Below are 19616 nucleotides of genomic sequence, written 5' to 3'. Positions count from 1 at the left end.
ATAGTGGGGGGAGTTTAATGATACTGGTGAATCGTATGCCAGTCTTAATAAACCCTGTACCGGTGCATAACACACTGTATGTACTTTTGCGCCAGAATGAAGTCCGGCCTGGCGTAAGGTTCAGCTAAAGCTTGCGCCAGTATGCGGATGCAGGGTATAGTAAATAGCCTTGTTTCTTACCATGAGAATTCCATTTTTTTTTTAAAGAAAGTAGCATGAGGGATGGAATAGCTGGATAAAGTCATAATCTGCTGGCCATGTGCCAGAAAAGTGGTCCTGCTGTTGCACCCATTAATCTAGAATGGCAATGATTGCATTTTTGAGAGTCATAGAGCTCAGTTTAATGAAAGATAAGCCAAGAGATATTTCTTAGGAATGTCAGGAATCATCACCACTAAAGTTTATTTACCCAAGTAAAGGAGTGGTAGGGGCCTTCTTTTTCACAAGTAAAGGGGGCACCCGACTTAAGAACACCTGACTTACAGATGACCCCTAGTTACAAACGGATCTCTGGATTTTGGTAATTTATTGTACTTTAGCCTTAGGCTACAATAATCAGCTATAACAGTTATCAGTGGTGTCTGCAATTAAGCTTTATTGTTAATCCTGCTTCTTAAGACAATCCAACATTTTTAAAATCCAATTGTCACAGAGACCAAAAAAATTTTCACTGAGGTTACAATAATAAAGTATACCTTTCCGACTTATATACAAATTCAACTTAACAACAAACCTGCAGAACCTTTCTTGTACATAACTCGGGGACTGCCTGTAGTATATTAATCTGTACATTAGCATCATTCTGCCCTTGTTGTCATAAACCTAGGAGAACACTTGTCAGTAAGTTTGTCAGCCTGAGAAATTCTAATAAACTGATATAGTTGTGATCTGTAATTTTACATTTATTTCAATATATGTATATTTTTAAATCATTTTTCATATAAAGAAGAAAAGAGGGACAGCTGCAAACATAAGCACCCCTAGTCTACCATAACTAGCTTACAGGAGTTGTCTGACATTAATAAAAACTTTACTGTTGGTCTGGCAGGGGCTGTAAAAAAAATAAACCTATACTTACCTCCCTCAGCACTCCTGCTGTCCCTCGCCGCCATCCATTTCTGCTGCATCCCTGTTTGTTTAAAGGGGGAACTGCAGCTCCACTCGAACAATGCCACCTGGCACACATACCGGTCCATATGTCCCTGAGCTGTAGGTGTTGGAGCGGGGCTGCTGTGTCCCTGTAAACAAAGGGCGGCACGGGACATCAGGAGCGCTGAGGGAGCTAAATATGGGTTCATTATTTTTCACAACCCCCCTAACCCACCAGTAAAAATTTATGTTACAATTAATATATTTTCATTTATTAATATTGGACAACCCCTTTAATTTCTATAAATTAAAAAACAGAATACCTGGGATAAGGGAAAATGATGTCTGTAGAAATTATAAAGTTACATACATTGGGCTGTTTTTTCACTTGTGGCGTTTTGTTTGAGAACTTTAACAATACAGCCATGAATGACACATGAGTCGTGTTCAAGACAGCTGAATTGTTAAATTTCTCAATATCTTAAAAAGTGAAATTAGTTTTCATCTCAATAGTTATAAATTATGAGTAATAGAAGAGTCACATCCAAATATGTCAGCTCTTTTAATAGAGACGGCAGGAGATGAAACTCCCACTTGGTGTACATAGTCTCAGTGGGCAGAAGTCAGAACAAATCTTGTCAAAAGCTTTGTCATTTACTTCCCTTTAGTCACTGAACAGCAGGGTATACTCTGAGCCGGACCCTCATTAATGGGAAAAATCCCCATAAGTGTTCCGCTGTAAACAGGACTGGGGCTCAGGCCATGACCCTGTAGTAAACAAGCATTGTGAGCACATACAGTATATTGCCGTATTTCTGGAGACCAACACCTAGACTGGAGGTTATTGGCAAGCATTGAAACCCTTTACTGGAGATATTCCAAAGCACAGGAAACACAATATCATAGAATCAATAAAGGAGATACCAATATTTCTAGTTTTTTTTTCCGTAAATTTAATCGTAAATGTGGTGTTAAAAGAAATAAATTAAAAAATTACTTTCCAATTAAGGAACAAAAAAATGAGCCAGAGTTGGGCCAAAAGATGTTAGAGGTCATGTGATTGCTGCAGCAAGTGAGTGGCCTTAGCGCCCGAGGGAAGGATAATACTGAAATCACTGTTCATTCTCCTTGCGGCTGATGTCAACTGTGACGGGCATGTCACAACACTTAAGGTAATGGTGAACCAGTTAATGGTACCTTTTTCTTTCTTTTTTTTGTTTATTTTTTTTTGCTTGCCCCTACTCTGGCCAACCAGTTATACTGGAAAACCCTTAGTGAGACAATTACCACTAAAGAGTATTGTACTAAACAGCTCATCATCTCATGACACGTCTTTGATTGTGTTCAGCCAGGAAGAAAGGAAAGGAAAGACACATATTTACAAATAGATATTTTCAAGTCATAATGGAGACTTTGACTAACACTTTGATATTAAAAGTTATATACCGTAATACACAGTTTCATTAGATCACAGTTGTAGGATCAGTCTATTTACAGTATCTGACCATTAGGGTCACTACTCTAAGCACCAGGATCTCCGCATATGGATAAACTCCCTTTATTAGCATGTGCTATCATCCCCATGCTTCACTTTTCCCATTGACACTATACCATGGGCAACATGTTTATGGAGTTCTTATTCATCCTCTAGAATGTTGTGACATAGGCAGTCATATTATTTAATCATATGAAAAATGCTTAATAAGATTTTGGTGTTCTTACCTTTCACCAGAAATCAAGTTAGCTTTCTTTATGTAAGCATTACGTTATTGTATGAGTGAATGAGTGCTGATGCCAGCAATATTAATATGTCATGAATGTCTTGGAAAATAAAAAGAAAGAGACACGGGCGGCGCCCCTAGTGCAATATGATACTTAGAGAGGAATAATTGAAGTTTGTGAAATCTGCTCACCTGGTGACACCTTGTGTCTAGTGCGTTGGAGCAGAGGTTGGAGATATGGTAGAGTGGGTAGAGTGGGTAAAACCAAGAAGTTGATATCGGATCCTTTTCTTGGGAAGCGCGTCCTACAACAAACCGGCACTTTCGCCACCCTACCTTCATACAATGAATGTCTTGGGACAGTGTATTTTATCATGAACACTTCAATAAATCATTTTCCATTAAACAAACTACTCACCATTTTTCGGTATTCTGTACACTAAGCTATTTAAATGGCTAGAAAAAGCAAAACAAAACAAAAATATATATGTATGTATATATATATTTTTTTTAAACCCAGAAATGTAAAAAAAAATTCTGTGTGGGGGAGTGCTGTGACTCCAATGTGTGAATTCAGCCTTGTTGTTGTTGCCTGGTTTATCTTGGTCCTTACCTGCGCTCTGCTCCTCTTCTCATTTCTGGCCTCTGTTGGTTGAGAGGCTGCCAATGCTCCCCTTTATCAGGGTGTAGTAGACACAGTCCACAAACAATGGCCCACAGCTCCTTGTTTTCAGCCTGGATATTGCACACAATAATATGCATGAGACCTTAATGTGTACTTGTAGACCTTTATACAATGCGGGACATTTATTATCGACTTTCAAACGGAAAACTGGCAGAATTTTTTTTGCCGCTTATGAATCCTACACTTTTCTGGCGCTTCTATTTTTCCGACTGTTTTGTGGCGCATAAATGGAGCAGCTAAAAGCTGGTCTAGGGAGCTCTATTTCAACTTCATGAATGGGGAGACAGTTCCAAACCTTTCTGTTTCTGTGCCAAATCATTAATCCCTTGCGCCACAAACTTACATCCCACTGAAAATTATAACACGCTTCCTGCGCCACCCTGCACCCAAATTAATAAATGCCTGCCAATGTGTTTTGCCACTTAGTAGAGAGAAGAGAAATAATAGGAACTATGATAAAAGTCTGCAGGTTATTTGGCTTAGTATATTTCAGAAAACTGTGTGTTGGTATATTTTTTCACACAAAGTGACACAATATATATGCTCTTTCTTATAAATCCACATACAAGTTATAAAAGTTTCTGACAACTGTCTAACCCTGGAACTAGACTTAGAAATATAAAAAATGTGATGATCCAGTTTTCCTCTTTGAGAGAAGTTCAATAAAGCCATGCTAAATCTATATGAATAGTAACAATTTCCTGACCATAAATCAGATTAATCAGTCTATACAAACACTTGATGCAAGATAATATGTTGGGTAGATTGCAAGCTATAGAAATTCCTTTCATATAACAATACATTTGCACTGCATTACCCTGTCCATGTACATTACCCATCTACTTCATCTACTTTTCCTAATGTTTTCTCAGTTTGTGTCTGACATGGATAGTGTTCTCATGATGGTCCTATATTAGGATCATTAAGATACTGTACTCGTAAAATGAAATAATATCATATTAATGGCTTGCATCATTATAACTCTACTTTTCTTTTATTACAGATCTTATTGAATCACTAAACAACTGGCAAGTATAATGAAATGGGACAAGAATGAATAACATGGAAGAGTGTAATGCACAAGATATATTGGAATATGCGAGGGGAGGCCGATAATAACAAGCTGCTTAACTCCTGAAGGGAATTATATCCGTCCTGCAAGTGTCACCTTAAAGATAATCAAATGTGACTCATTACTGGAAGATTTCTGCAGCCGAAGGATGTATCTGTAACATCCATTGTCCTAATAGTCAGCAATCCTGAGTCTAGGGGGCTCCGTTTTCCAGTCATGTGGATTTATATTGAAGATGATCAGGAAACTTTGGACTGCAGATTTTCTCTATACTGATTTGTGGAGGAGAATACTCTTGTAATAACATGAAATACTAAGCACAAGGCTAACACTGCTTATTGGAACCGGATAGTAATAAAAATACAGCAATCCTCTCTGAGCAAACATTAGAGGCTGAACATAGCAAGAAGTTCAAGAGTTCAGTTTTCTGTGGAGTTGGTGCAGTCCTGACACACCTCTTAGCTCTCAGAATCAAGATCAGCAGTCTGTGAAAGGCACAGTGTTGAAACAAACCGTATCTGGTGTTATGCCAGAAAAACAACAGTGACACAACAAAATCAACTGCAAAAGCATTGGGGTTATGTGACTGCAGTCTCAAGAAGGCACGAGTATGGATACCTCAATATCTCTTGCTCCTTATTCCAGTGACTTAAAAGTTAATGATGGAAACACAGGGACCTCTGCAAAGAGGACATGTGAGTACAGTGGGGCCCCTGGAGATGGGTTGGAGGCAAGTGGAAGCTCTGGGAGTCATGCATGCAGTAGTGAAAGAGACAGCTTACCCCATACTAATGGGGGCTACAGTCTTCACTCCGACATTGTTGTGCAACCTATGCTTGGATTAGAAATTTCTAGTCAAGTAACTTATAACGATGCTGAGGAAGTGTCTGTTTCTGAACCAGTGAGTGAAAGTAGCATGGCGTTGAGTGGAAGTCAGTGGGATATGAACAATGTATCAGAATTGGATGAAGATGGTGAGGAAAGAAGTCTATCTGAATCCAACTCAATCAATGAATATCTGCAATCTCATGCAAGACAACCCAATGCAGAGGTTGTAGGATCTGAAGTTAGAGACCCATCTGGTAACACCGAACCCCTTGGTAAAACCGATCTTGTGATTGAAGTGACTGGTGGGCAAAGAATTAAAGCACATAAGTCCATCTTAGCTGAGAAGAGTGATTATTTCAGGGCCCGATCATCGAGAGACATTCTTAAGATAAAGGGCGTAAGTTTTCATACTTTACAGCTGCTTGTTGACTATATTTACAGCTCCAAACTGGAAGTAAAGCAGGAAAATGTCGTGGAGGTCATCAGTGGCGCTAAGTTCTTGCAGATCCCATGTGCTGTGCAGTGTGCCATGGATAGTATGAGGTCCCAAATATCACTCAAGAACTGCTATCAAGTACTCTATATTGCAAAAAAGCAAAGACTGAATGAGCTCAAGGAAGCTGCCTACAAATTTATGAGTGACCATTTTCTACAAGTTCTCAGAGACCCAAATGTCTATGGCAGACTAACAGGTGCAGAGAGAGATTTAATATTGCAACGTAGGATGGACGGAAAACAATGTTTGGTGGTTGCGGAAATCAATGATGCTTTCGAGCGAATGAGTAGTAGTAGTAGACCCCAGAGCAGAGAAAGCAGTAGACCACAAAGTCCATTATCAACTGTGTCCATGGAAGATGATGGAACTGCTTATCAGGTACATTGCTTCACTGAATCCACTAGGGGTTGGAGATCTTTGACAAAAATTCCAGAGGAGGCAAATACTAAAGGTTGTGGAGTGTGTGTTCTGTATAACTACTTGTTCATAGCTGGTGGCATAAAAGGTAGTGGTGAAAAAGCAAAGCATTCTGACCAGGTATTTTGCTACAACCCTTTGACTGACACCTGGGACAAGGTCCGACCACTCTCTCAACCACGGTCACAGTTGAAACTAATAGCTCTTGATGGATATTTATATGCTATTGGTGGAGAGTGCCTCTTTACTGTGGAAAAATATGATCCTCGCCTGGACCGTTGGAACACAGTAGCTTCATTACCTAAGGGTGCTTTTGCTGTAGCCCATGAAGCTAGTACATGTAATGGTGAGATATATGTATCTGGTGGAACTCTTTTTTACCGTCTGCTGAAATATGATCCCAAACGCAACGAATGGCAAGAGTGCCCTTACAACAACAGTCGTCGCCGCTCTGCTGGCATGGTATCTCACAAAGGTTGCATCTACCGATTTGATGTAAGTCGTGAACATGGCCTTAGTGTTTTCACCTATAATTCTATGGCCAGACACTGGAGTGAGGGAGTCAACTTACGTCCTGGCCCAGGACCACCACCTCTCAGTTTGCCATTCCGCTGCACGGTCATGGGAGGCAATATCTATTGCTTGAATAAAGCTGTAATGCTGAGAGTGCCACTACCACCTGAAGGTACTGGTGGAGAAATGGCTAGCTGTGAGCTCGAGCTCCTGCCCTCACCAGAAGAAGCAAAGGGGGTTCTGTTTCCATTTGTTCTCTGTCTGCCTGAGAATAAGTCATAACTTCAGAACCAAGGTTATACTACGTATGTGTTTTACTTTATTGGCATGTTTTCAAATGTCTGTTTGTTTCAATGACTAACTACATTGATGCTGAGTTTACAATATTCCAAAAATTGCATGTCTATCACTGTACAGATCATGAATATGTTATTTGATATGTATTTGATGCCCTTGCAAACTAGAGCCAGCCTATGGGGTTTTATTGAGAAGAGGAATGCATGTAGCAGTTATCATTATGTGTTTCCATTATAATGAACCCGGTGATGGGATGTGGTCAAGAAAACTGTAGTAGATGAAGATCTAAGAGATAAACAAAATGTTAGAAAGTTATTGAAATTATCTAAAAACTACAGTCATGTTTAGATGAGAAAATCCTGGGGCACGCCACCAACCAAAATAGCACAAAATGACACAAAAACAGTCATAATATACATATAGTTAATAATATAGATTCTAAATTTATTTTACTCACTCAGTGTGAAACCTGGGCCTGTTTCGATAAACACAAAAGGGATATCCTGGCAGGAATGGTGGAAAGACGCACACGAAGCTCTTCCCCAACAGTTCTCAGTTTCTCCCTGTTTTTAGTATATGGTGCTGATTATTATGTGGCTCATATACTGCAAAATAAAGGGGTACAATGAGAAGTACTATGGCCATGAGGCCAGAGTACAAGTGCCAGCTCATATACTCAGCATATGAGCTGGTACTTGTAGTACTCCAGCCTCAAGACTATAGTATTTCTCATTTTACATTTCTCATTGTTATATGCAGTATACATGTGTTATTGTACACGTCTCCTACATTGTAAGACACCGTGACTGTGCATCGCTGCGTATTGCCGGGAAACACAATACAGGGGGCACCATAGTTTGGGGAACTTTCCCCGCGGCACCCCCGACCATGTGTCGCACACACTGGTTGAAAATCACTGCCATAGAGAACCACCTCAGTTTAGTTTTGTGATGTGAGGGGCCACACACAGATTGTATTTCCATTGCAATTCGGCAGCAATATCCCTTTTAATTTTCCTGTAGTAGAAGTGCATATAACTATGCCCCTCTTCTTATACGGATGAAACCAGCTCTGTATTAAATATCCGAGCCAGTAAATAAAAAGCATGGGTCTATTACTAAAATTGCATTGTCTTGTAGCTCCCATTCATGGACTCCCATTCCATTGGGATCTATTCTCACCATACTTGTTGCCTATGTCAGACTATATCCCACCTATAAGATTGTTTTGTGCAGACCTATCAGCAATCCTTCAGCAAGTTTACATCTTAATAACTTTTTATATAATGCATTGTAATCTGAAGGCTACTTAAATATTCTGCAACACAGAAATGTATGCATTAAAGTAGATACTGTACTTTTATATAGAATAGATATCCGCTGCAGGTGGATCTGCCTATATAATAAGACGTCTGCATATAATTGCACAAAATAATCTTTCCTTTAAAAAAATAAAACAAAGGTGGTGTTTTTTATCCCTGGTAAATATGTCCCCATATATACAATATGACAACTTAACATTCTATATCATCACACACACAAAGCGGTTAAGTAGTTCTCATAATTCCATATTTACATAAAAAGGCTAGAGGGACCAATGTCCATAGTGACAAGGACTGCAGCCATGAAATCTAATTCTGCTCTAATGAATTGTCCTTGAGTACATAACTGCATTAGGTGCATTATTAAGTGACAGAACAATGGTTTGTTGTGACAATGACTTCCTATGTCTCTGGCATTACCACTATTTGTCAAGTTGCCTGCTGTATTCTGGAGACTTTCTGGAATACCATGTTATCCTTTCCTTTAAACATTTGTTTTTCCTCTAACATTGCTGTATCCCTGAAGGCTAGTGACACTAGGGGGTAGTTATCTTGTGTTAGGAACTTTTAAATGCTGAAGGGTAATGGAATAATAATGAAAAAGCTCCATGGAAAAAAGTTAAAGTCAATTTAACATTCCATTACAAAGCATTCTCTTTCACGAGCACTTAATGTTATAGGAAAAACACAACATGGGTGTCTTAATATTCAGCACAAGCCGGGTTTATTCCATTGTCAATTGATAAAAGAAAGAAAGAATAGGAAAAAGAAAGCAGCACTAGAAATACCAAGGCTACATCCACATCATGTCTTTTTGTATGCTCAGCATATGAAATCGCCCTACATATACGCTGAGCGTATACATAGATATACAATGGAAGATGAAGCCAAGGGTGGATTAAGCCCTGGGATGTATGAATATTATAGCCCCTACAAGTCTGGGATTCACTTCCTTTACATTGTACTATAATCAGCTTCTAGGGGAACGGTTGGATGCATCTCTTCTTCCAGCTTTCAAACTGTGGTTTCAGGACTTTTGGAGGATCTTCAAAGGTCCTGAAATGACTCTTGTGTACATGTATATTAAGAGCAGGAACAGATGTATGAGGGTTTCACGGGTGGATAAAATTTGGTGGGTCGTTTGGGTGTCTTTTGGCTCTCTAGAAGGCTTGGTCCATGAGCTACTGCCTAAACCACCTATATTATAATCCACTACTGGATGAAGACACCTTTTGTGCCTCTGTCTGCACAGTATACTTTGTATATTGTGGAAAACACAGAATGGAAAGCTGTAGCAAGCTTCTGAGTGACATGTACGCTAAGTGAATGCTATTGGAGACAGTGGAGGACAGATGAGAAGCATTGCATCCAGTCCCCAGCCTCTGCTGAGCATACACTGGCCATATGAGGACAATTACATGACTGGAGGAAAGGATATGCCCAGAGCCCTCTGTTATAATTGTACAATGGATTTCTAACAACGTTTCCTTACAATGGGCTTCAAAAAAGTGAAGTGAACCTAGTTGAATATTTTTAAGTGTTGCCGCTTTCTTTTTTCTATCTATATATTTATTCCTGCCTATATAAAATATCAAATAGTCCTGGTTTCTTCAGAAGTGTTTTAACAATCTTACACACATACTACAAAATTCAGACAAATACAGACATAGGCCAACAATCACATCTGAATTCCATAAAGGAATGGGAAAGCACAATGTAGATGCTTGTTCTCCTTGCAATGCATTGCGGGGGTTCATTGAATTTTAGTGACATCCAATACACATACGGCATATGATTCAGTTAAAACTAATAGGGGTCTAAGTTCCTTATATAAAACCAACCAATAGTTCAAGAGGCAGAAAAAAGGATTTGTTGAAACATGAAATTCTTTAGCATGAAGTCATTCAATCCTGTTATTCCATTGACTGCAGTACAGACAGACAGGGAGGTATATACCGGAATCTGCTTGGGGAACAGAAATGTGATCTATACATCCAATCTATAATTTCCAGAGTCTTTGGGGGCATAGATATCAATAAGACCTGTCATTCTGTTGTTTTCAGTAATTTAACACATATTAGGAAGATGAAACAGAAAAGAATGCTGGTCTAGTTTTAACAGAACTGAGCCTTGGAAGATCTCTCGTTTCCTGCACAAACCAGCAGTGCTGTAGGCAATCCCCAGCTCATGTAATGCATAACTTAATGGGTCCGCAGCACACCCTCGCTCCAGCCGCCACAGTGTGTTACATGCTTTCAAGCTGCAGCCAGGAATAGTTTAGGAATATTTTTCACCCATTTCTCTCTTATGGGAGTCAGTGAATGCAGCCATTTATATCACAGATTATTATAGAATTAATGTGTTGTATAAAATGTATACTCTACATAATGATCTGGATGCATTTCATACTGATATACCACTGCTGCCTGTTACTGTGTATCCTGTCCTACTGATCTCACTCAAATACAAGCACCTCGAGAAAAGATGAAAGTTAGGTTACTGGCTCTGAAATTATTCTCTGATGACAAACAATTATCATCAAATAGCATAAAATCCTGCATTTTGAAATAAAATCCATCAGTATAGCCAATCATTCTTCTTACTGTCTAGTTGCATCAGGTACTGCTTCAATGATTCTGGTCTAATTGGAATTTTCTCCCGTCCAATCAATGTTATTTCCAGATCTCTACTGTTAGATGGGCAGCACCAGGCTGTTTGATGTAGCCGAGGACCAACCACATGACTGTAGCCCAACTAGCATATTGAATACTGGAGCTACCCCAAGGCTATGCCAATAAGGCTCTGCACTGTTGATGGGTGGTCCTAGGCTGGAACAGTCAATAGAGAGATATGACAATATATGACATATGACAATACTGTAGAGAGATATAAATTTTGACATCTGGAATGTTCTACTAATTCTTGTATAAGATGCAAGATCAGGATACAAAGAATTGGCATTGATGATGTTGGGTAAAGGTAATTTTTAATAATAACGTACAATCATGGCTACATTCTATACAGTTCTATTCTATTTTATGCAAATAGGAGGAGGTAGCAAAAAAAGTATGATTTAAATAAAAAGTTACATCTAACTGATGGCAATCTCTTTCAGTTGTAAATGCAGATGAAGTCAGCTAAGAGGTATTATGGGCACTACGGCTTTGTGTGGGGTTTGAGCAGAACAGGAAGTCATTGTGGTGGAGCTTTACCAGTAGCTGCTGAGCAGGAAGTGATCACATGTGGTCTAATCTTTGTTTTCTATATTCATTTGTATTAAAACACCATTTATAACTGCATTGGAAATGGTTGCAAACAAGAAGTCTGTATAAAGTCTGTTTTGATCCAGTTGATCCCAGTAGTTGTACATGGACATATAAAATATGCACTAGTGAACACTCAACACAATTATACAGTACTGCAGCATCTTCACAAAAGCTTCATATCTGACTATTGCTGTCTTTTAAATAGCAAATAAATAATTGATATATAATATAGCATAACCTATAATGATCACATAAATACCCCTACCATATGCACTTTCATTACCATATTTCTATGGAGGATTGTTCCCCCAGATGCATGTAGCATGAGAATGGAAATTTTATTGATCCCCCAGTTCTTGTAACAATTGGGTTTTTTGAGATATCTCAAAAACATTCCTTTAAGTAGTAAAAAATAAAATATGCAAATAACTTTTTCAATGCTGTCACCTCTCCTTACATGTGAAACATGAGCTACAATCTCGGAAACATAACAACTTAACACATGAGGTAGTAGAACGCTTGAGATATGATTCTTCCATCAGCACCAAGGCAAAGCATATGTCACTTAGTCGCTCTTTCTATCCATGTATTGTGTATATAACTCTGACTATGTACATACTTTGGCCTGTAAGTCTTTATTGTATATGTCCGTCCTGCATTTCACCATTATAATGCTCTTGTTTACAGCAATGCATTCAATTTGTTCAACAAAAGGAATTTTTTACGCTTTAATGCATATTTTTTAAAATGAAATTTTAGTACTAATTTAGTTCAATGAAACTGGAAATATTTAGGTAAGTTTCAATATTTATTTAATGCAATCAGTTCTAGGATACTTTCCCTTCTATTGGCCATTTCTTGGCATGTTTTGGATTTCTACTGTACTGTGAATCGGCACAATGCTATGCATTTATTACTAGTTGAGCATTTTAATATGCATTGTATATCCCCTTTGTACCTGCTTTTTCCTTGTTATAATTACGATTTTTTTTCTGCTGATGTCCAACCTTATGGGTTTAAAAGCTAAATGTTCAGAAACTGACAGCTAAGCTGTTGTTGTCATTATAAAAGCCACCAATTTGCACATTCTAAGAATTGTTAAACTGAGTATGACTTTAATATGTGGATTATTAGCAATCAATATGTACATGACTTGTTCAAAATGAATTTTAGCAATTCTGAAATTTGTTTTTTGCGCTTTTATTTCTCTGTATCTTGAATTTGATGGAATTCTGATAAATGTTATTACAGATTAATAAAATATGATCTTGTACTATTAAAAGAGCAGTGTTCTAACAGAAGTCTCTGGCTCCTTTTTTCACTTTTAGAACCTTGGATACATGAACGTTGTATACATGAACAAATACTTTCATTCATATATCTAGAAGGGTTAGGACCCAGCAGGATGTCTAATAATATTTCATATTATATAATAATTACAATTATATTTACCTTTTGGCAAACGCACAGGGACACATTAAAAGGATTGCCCACAAATTAGAAAGCTTTACCTTCTGCCTAGTTGACCGAGTCACTTGGTCAGGGGGGCAATGCCAAATACAAAAGAAAGGGCATATGGATGTCCTTGGCTTTAAATAATGGGTGCACAGCCCCATAACCCTCTAGGCTGCAAGAAGAGGTTCCAACTGATAGTTGATGGGAACACAGCCATCACAGTACATTGTCCACTTTATTAGCAATCAGAACTTACAGTTCAAATGTCTTCTGAGCAAGTGGGAACAATTTTAGCTTTAATTCTGCCTATAAATATACACTCATATAAAATACGAGTCAGTATGACACAAGTACCTGACATGCTCTGCTATACACGTGAGAAAAACAGACATCAGCTACACTTGTATACACGTGTATAGCAGAACATGTCAGGTACCTGTGTAGCTGATGTCTGTGTCTCTCACATATGTATAGCAGTATATACCAGTAATATATATATATATATATATATATATATATATATATATATATATATATATGAATATGCAGCCCCTTAGTACTACATATTATATATATTCATCCCCCTAATTATATATATATATATATATATATATATATATATATACACACCCATAATAATAATGAAGAGACTCCAGACCTCAGGATTTGAAACACATTGCAGTGGTCACTTGAATAATAGCACACAATTTTGGATGGAATCCTGGAGTGCTGCCACTTTTCTTGTATGGACTGAGCTCGGGTATTAATTTTTGCAGCCTTTTTTGCTATTCATATATATATGTGGGGGCTGTATATATTATATATATGTGTGTTACTGGGGAGGTATATATATATATATACCGTATATATATATACACCCCCCTCCACTAACACAAACACACACACACTTATATGTGTATACTCAACCCCCAGTAGCACATATATCTGTATTTAAAGACTCCCCCCAGTAACATAAGCAATATGCTTTAATACACAATGCAAACACATAGGGCCACATTTACTAAATTTGTCCCATTTTTCTGTCTGACTGTGCATGTTATTTTATGTGCAAACTGCTTGCACAGGTATTTAAGAACTGTCAGTGCCACATATGTGTCGCACAAGGGGCTTCTGGTGAACAGTCGAACTATGTGACACATTTATCATGCAGAGCCTGACAGAAATGTGTTGCACGCCCTATGTTAAAAAAAAGTTGCTGCCCTCTGTTGGAGCAGTGGAGAGAGCACCAGATTCATGCAGAACGGGCACCACAATTCCTGAATATGGCACCCCCTGCACAGTTTTTGATAAATGTGGCTCATAGTGTGAGCGCTGAGTGTGCCTTAAGCCCATCATAAAGCAGGACCTCTTATTAAAGGTGCTTCCTCCAAATATTCTGGTCCCATCATATTTCTGCCCCCTCATATTTCCTTTCATATTGTGACTCCTAATCTCCCCCTCATATTGTGGTCCCCACTTCTCACCCTCATATCGTTACCCTCTCATCTCCCATTCATATTGGCGTAACTAGAAGTTGATGGGCACCAGTGCAAAGTCTGTGCCAGGCCCCCAACAAGAATGTATGGTTTATAGTACTAGTCTTCTCACATGGGAAAGTGACACCATAAGGGCCCCCTAAACCTCTTGGTGCGACCACAACTTCTGCATCCCCTATAGTTACGCCCCTGCCTCCTCATATTGTGACCCTCCTTCATCTCCTCCTCATATTGTGGACACCCTCATCTCTCCATCATATTGTGGACAATCTCATCTCCCCCTCCTCCAAATGTTGTGGTCCCATCATATTTCTGCCCCCTCATAATTCCTTTCATATTGTGTCTTCTAATATCCCTCTCATATTCTGACTCCTCATCTCCCCCTCATATTGTGGCCTCCATCGTCTCCCTCTCATATTGTGCCCCCCCCCCTCATATTGTGGTCCCCTTCATATTGTGGCCCCCCTCATATTATGGACACCCTTATCTCCCTCTTATATTGTGACCACCCTCATATTGTGGCCCCTTCTCATCTCCGCCTCTTATTGTGGCCCCTCTAATCTCTCCCTCATATTCTGGTCTCTCCCTTCCCTCCTTATATTATGGAACCTCTCATCTCTCCTCATTCCTCAAGAGATCTTCTCTTTTTACTGTGATGTTGTTACGATTGTGATGCTGACAGGCGTTGACATTATAATTCCCTGATGCCTGATGCACAAAGCAATAAAGAGGCACAATGATATTGTGTGGAGCTGACACAACTCTATGATTTCAACTATTGATGTGAATAGAGTTGAAGCCACGGACGGAGTCGTATAGTGGCGGAGTAAGAGGCGCTCGCGGCGGAGTCAGCGAGTGTCAGGGCCCACTGCTGCTTTCACCAATTCAACAGTGGGCCAGGCTGCCCTGCATACAATAATGGAAAAACCTAAAACATTTAATAAGATAATAAAATACTGCAAAATTCCCTTCTGGAAGGCAGCACACAAGGCAGATGGTATAATTATGTGATTAATCTTTCTGTTTAACTGGTGATTAGTCTTTTTTGTTAACATGCAGTTGTATTGGTAATAAAATAATGTTTTTGTGACTAATGCACAGCCAGACATTAAAACTGCTACAATATGACATTGGTGATGAGTCAGACACTCCAAATCTGCTTTATTCTGCTCTATTTAAAAATGGGATTTACTTTCAGCCAAAGTACTAAAATCTGCCAGTAGAAAGGATATTAGGCTGTAAGAAATTTCAAAAATAAAAATAAAAATCCATTTTTCACAATTTTAATAAATATAGTGAATGGTTGTTTTAGAACTAATGTTCAGCAGTAAACAATAGTTTGTGTGTCTTGATTTGTTTTTTCTTTTTGTGAACCCCCTACTGTACAGCACAGTGCTGTGATATAGAAATTACACTATTCTGTATCCTAAAAATTTGATAGTATGTGGAATTTATATGTGTTGTAACAAAATTTACTTTTAAAATAAATCAACTTGAAATGAGGACTTGCTTGTACTATATACAGCAGACCTCCTCCAAAATACCACTTCTTAGGCAGTATTTGACACATTGGGGCACATTTACTTACCCGGTCCCTCAAAGTTCACAGAAAGTGTGTTGTCCGTCCGGAATGCACTCTGCCGCGATTCACTTAAAAAACGTGCGCCCAATATCCTGCATGTGTCGCTTCCCCCCTCACGTCCGCTGCAGTTCACCATTTTCCTCACAGTGCATGTAAGTACTCGGCTTGCGACACAATTTTGAAGTTGAATCCTGCAGTTTGTCCGAATCCGTCGGATCGTCTGATGGCCATGCCCCCAATTTGTGTCGCATGAAAGCTGGCCGTTCCGTTTCAACGTCGGAGTTTGTGACACATTTATCATGTAGTGTCTGATAGAATTCGGTATTGTGCTCTATGTCAAAGGTGAGCCAAAAAATAGTTGGCACACTCTGCTGGAGCAGTGCAGCAGGCGCCAGATTCACGAAGACTGTGACACATTTCATAAATCTGTCTCACACTGCACCCTCTACAGGAAAACTGCACATAGTGCAGTTTGAACTGTTTTTTTAAAAAAAAGTGGGCCAAAGATTCCAAATATGTTAATATTGTCTATGAGCTCTTTTTTATTTGCCTGTAATAAATCTGCAAACAGCCCTTTAACTGTATATATTCAGTAAGCAGATCTAATCCTAGAAGGAGTATGGTGTTGTCGATTTGTGCAGGATGGGATACACTTTGGGTGAAGAAGAAATTTACACTGGGATGTTAGGTTGTGGCACAAGGAGTTAATTAATAGGCGCATGACTGAAAAAGTTTCGAACTGTCTCCACATTAAAGACGGTGAAGTTGAACTCCGTAGACCAAATGTGTGTCAAAAATTGCGCTTAAAAAGTGTTGGCAAACTAGGAGCGTGGGAAACGCGTCAGGATTTCTAAGTTGCACCCAAATAGTGTGCCAAAAACGTCATGTGTCAGAAAAGGAAAAATCTTGTGACACTGACGCCTAATAATTAAGATGAAAAAAACAGACAAAAAAATGTCATAATGTCAATAATAAATGCCGCCCATTATATTTTTGGTAGTAATAGAATTGCTTCATCTATACATTCACCAAACCAGTGCAGTGTTATGGACTAGACAACTAAGGCAAATAATCAGTTGATAAAAGGCAAAAAAGGCATATCTGGAACAAATACTGCATGATTTGGATTACAGTTGCTCACCCTTGTAGGTTTTGCATATAGCCAACATAAATCTAATGTTCACATAAAACAGTAAGCGTTTGGAATAGTGCTGGCTCACAATTTCCTAATACATGGTCACCACACTGGTTGGTGTTGGTCATATGCATAATTCTAAAAGAAATGGACGAGCAAACTGAACTTTGAAGTGAGTGAACAGGAAGTCTCTATTTGCCTAGATAAATATTGTAATAAATATGACAGGTTTATTATCATTAGTGTAATGTAAGCCACATTAAAAACACTGAGATAGTGAGTTGTTAAAGCGTATTACATAAGAGTCAAGGGGGCTCCCGCGACCCATATCTCGGGTCGCGGGCTCACCTGTGCCCTCTGTGTTCTCCAGCACTGTGCTTGCGCAGCTTACCTCTCCCCATGCCTTATTAAAGGGCCAGCACACCGTTAACTGGCGCTGGCCATTTCCCAGAATTCTATATAAATCTGCCTCTCCCTGCACACCCTGCTGGATCACTGTCACCGTTGTGACCCCAGTTCCGTTCCTGACTTCGCTCCTCCGCTGCCTGCCTTGACCTATTGCTAGGACCCCGACTCTGATCCTATGTTGCCTGTCCTGACCTCCTGCCTGTCCCCAACTACGAGATTGCCTGCCGTTCCTGTACCTCGATCTTGGCTGCTCCTGCGGACAAGTCGCGCCTTTGGAACGACCTGGTGGTACCACGCCGCAGCAAGATCATCCTGCTTTGCGGCGGGGTCTGGTGAAGACCGGGTGCCACTTAGACTCTGGTCCCAGGTGTCGGCTTCCACTACCTCCGACCCTGACAGTAAGTGACAGATAAAGCTCAACTCATTTATTTAACTAGTTTGCAAATTCACTTTCAATCATAATGTCCTATAATATAAATCATCTCCTGCTTTACAGTTTTCAGCTCTAAATAAGACTCAAAGAAACTAGACTTGACTTGTTGCACTTTTCTGTATTTCAGGGAAGTATTATTCTGCCTGTTAATTGTTTCTATGCTAGAAGTAACATCTGACAATGAATATGTGAGAAAGTTAATGTATAACAGGAGGTCACACAGCAAGCGCCAAGGAGAGCTCAGGATCTCTACAAGAAATACTGAGGGGGTGGATCAGACACTTCTCATAATGAAAGGAAAAATGTAAACACTGACTCAAAGGGGGTGAAACAAATCATATTATAATCTCCTAGAATATGCAGACAATCTACTGAAATTAGGAACAGTCACGTAATATATAAGTGGGCACTAATAAGAATCGGTTCCAGATTTCTTAATATGGTAATTTTAATTTATATAGTCCAATGACATACAAATAAATACATATATACCGTATATACTCGAGTATAAGCCGACCCGAGTATAAGCCGAGGCCACTAATTTTACCACAAAATACTGGGAAAACCTATTGACTCGAGTATAAGCCTAGGGTGGGAAATGCATTGGTCACAGCCTCCCCAGTATATAGCCAGCCAGGCTCTGCCCCAGTGTATATAGCCAGCCAGACCCTGCCCCAGTGTATATAGCCAGCCAGACCCTGCCCCAGTGTATATAGCCTGCCAGACCCTGCCCCAGTGTATATAGCCTGCCAGACCCTGCCCCAGTGTATATAGCCTGCCAGACCCTGCCCCAGTGTATATAGCCTGCCGCCGCTGCCGGACAGATCGCACAGAAGATATACAGGGGTCACCGGAAAGGTGAGTTTATATATTTATTTTTTTGACTCGAGTATAAGCACATTTTTTGTGCTGAAAAACTAGGCTTATACTCGAGTTAGACCTACAGACGTCTGTAAAGAAAAATTGGTCTTTATAACAAAACAACAGCTAGCTAAAAATAGAAAATAAAAAATAAAAAGTTCAAATGTTCTGATGATACGTCAAATATGTATATTATAAAAAGAAAGATTTTCTATCATAAAAGTTCATATGTCATATGAAAAAAGGTGGGTGTCCAGGAGGTATTCTTTAAAACTGACAGGATATAGGGCCCTATACCTGCAGTCTATGTAGCTAAAAATAGGATCGGCCCAGTAAAATCGCAGATAATGTTATAAAGTCAGGCACTCACGGTTTGTCGATTCTGGCTTTTTCTTGTGTTATACCAAAATTTCTCCGTATCGGAGGACAACAAAAGGTTTTGTAGATTATGTTTGCTTTGTCTTCTCCACCGCCACGTGTGTTGCGCAATGGCGTTCAAGACGCCTGCTTTGGCGCGAGTCCTGCGCCAGATGGCAGGGTT

General features: G+C 39.3%; 1 protein-coding gene across 5 annotated transcripts in view; it reads left to right on the top strand.

Moving 5' to 3' along the window:
• Positions 1 to 9211, top strand: part of KBTBD11 (kelch repeat and BTB domain containing 11) — a 35900-nt gene extending 26689 nt beyond the window's left edge. For all 5 annotated transcript variants that reach the window (XM_072142326.1, XM_072142325.1, XM_072142324.1 and 2 more), the window contains one exon: positions 4499 to 9211. In XM_072142326.1, the coding sequence (XP_071998427.1) occupies positions 5178 to 7103 (1926 nt within the window). In that variant the 5' untranslated portion in view covers positions 4499 to 5177 and the 3' untranslated portion in view covers positions 7104 to 9211. The remainder of the gene's footprint in view (positions 1 to 4498) is intronic.
• The last annotated feature ends 10405 nt before the right edge of the window (positions 9212 to 19616 follow it).

This window comes from Engystomops pustulosus, chromosome 3 (genome assembly GCF_040894005.1).
Source record: "Engystomops pustulosus chromosome 3, aEngPut4.maternal, whole genome shotgun sequence".
Classification (NCBI taxonomy): domain Eukaryota; kingdom Metazoa; phylum Chordata; class Amphibia; order Anura; family Leptodactylidae; genus Engystomops; species Engystomops pustulosus.
The sequence above is the reverse complement of the archived record's forward strand: the minus strand, read 5'-3'. Positions and strand labels throughout refer to the sequence as shown.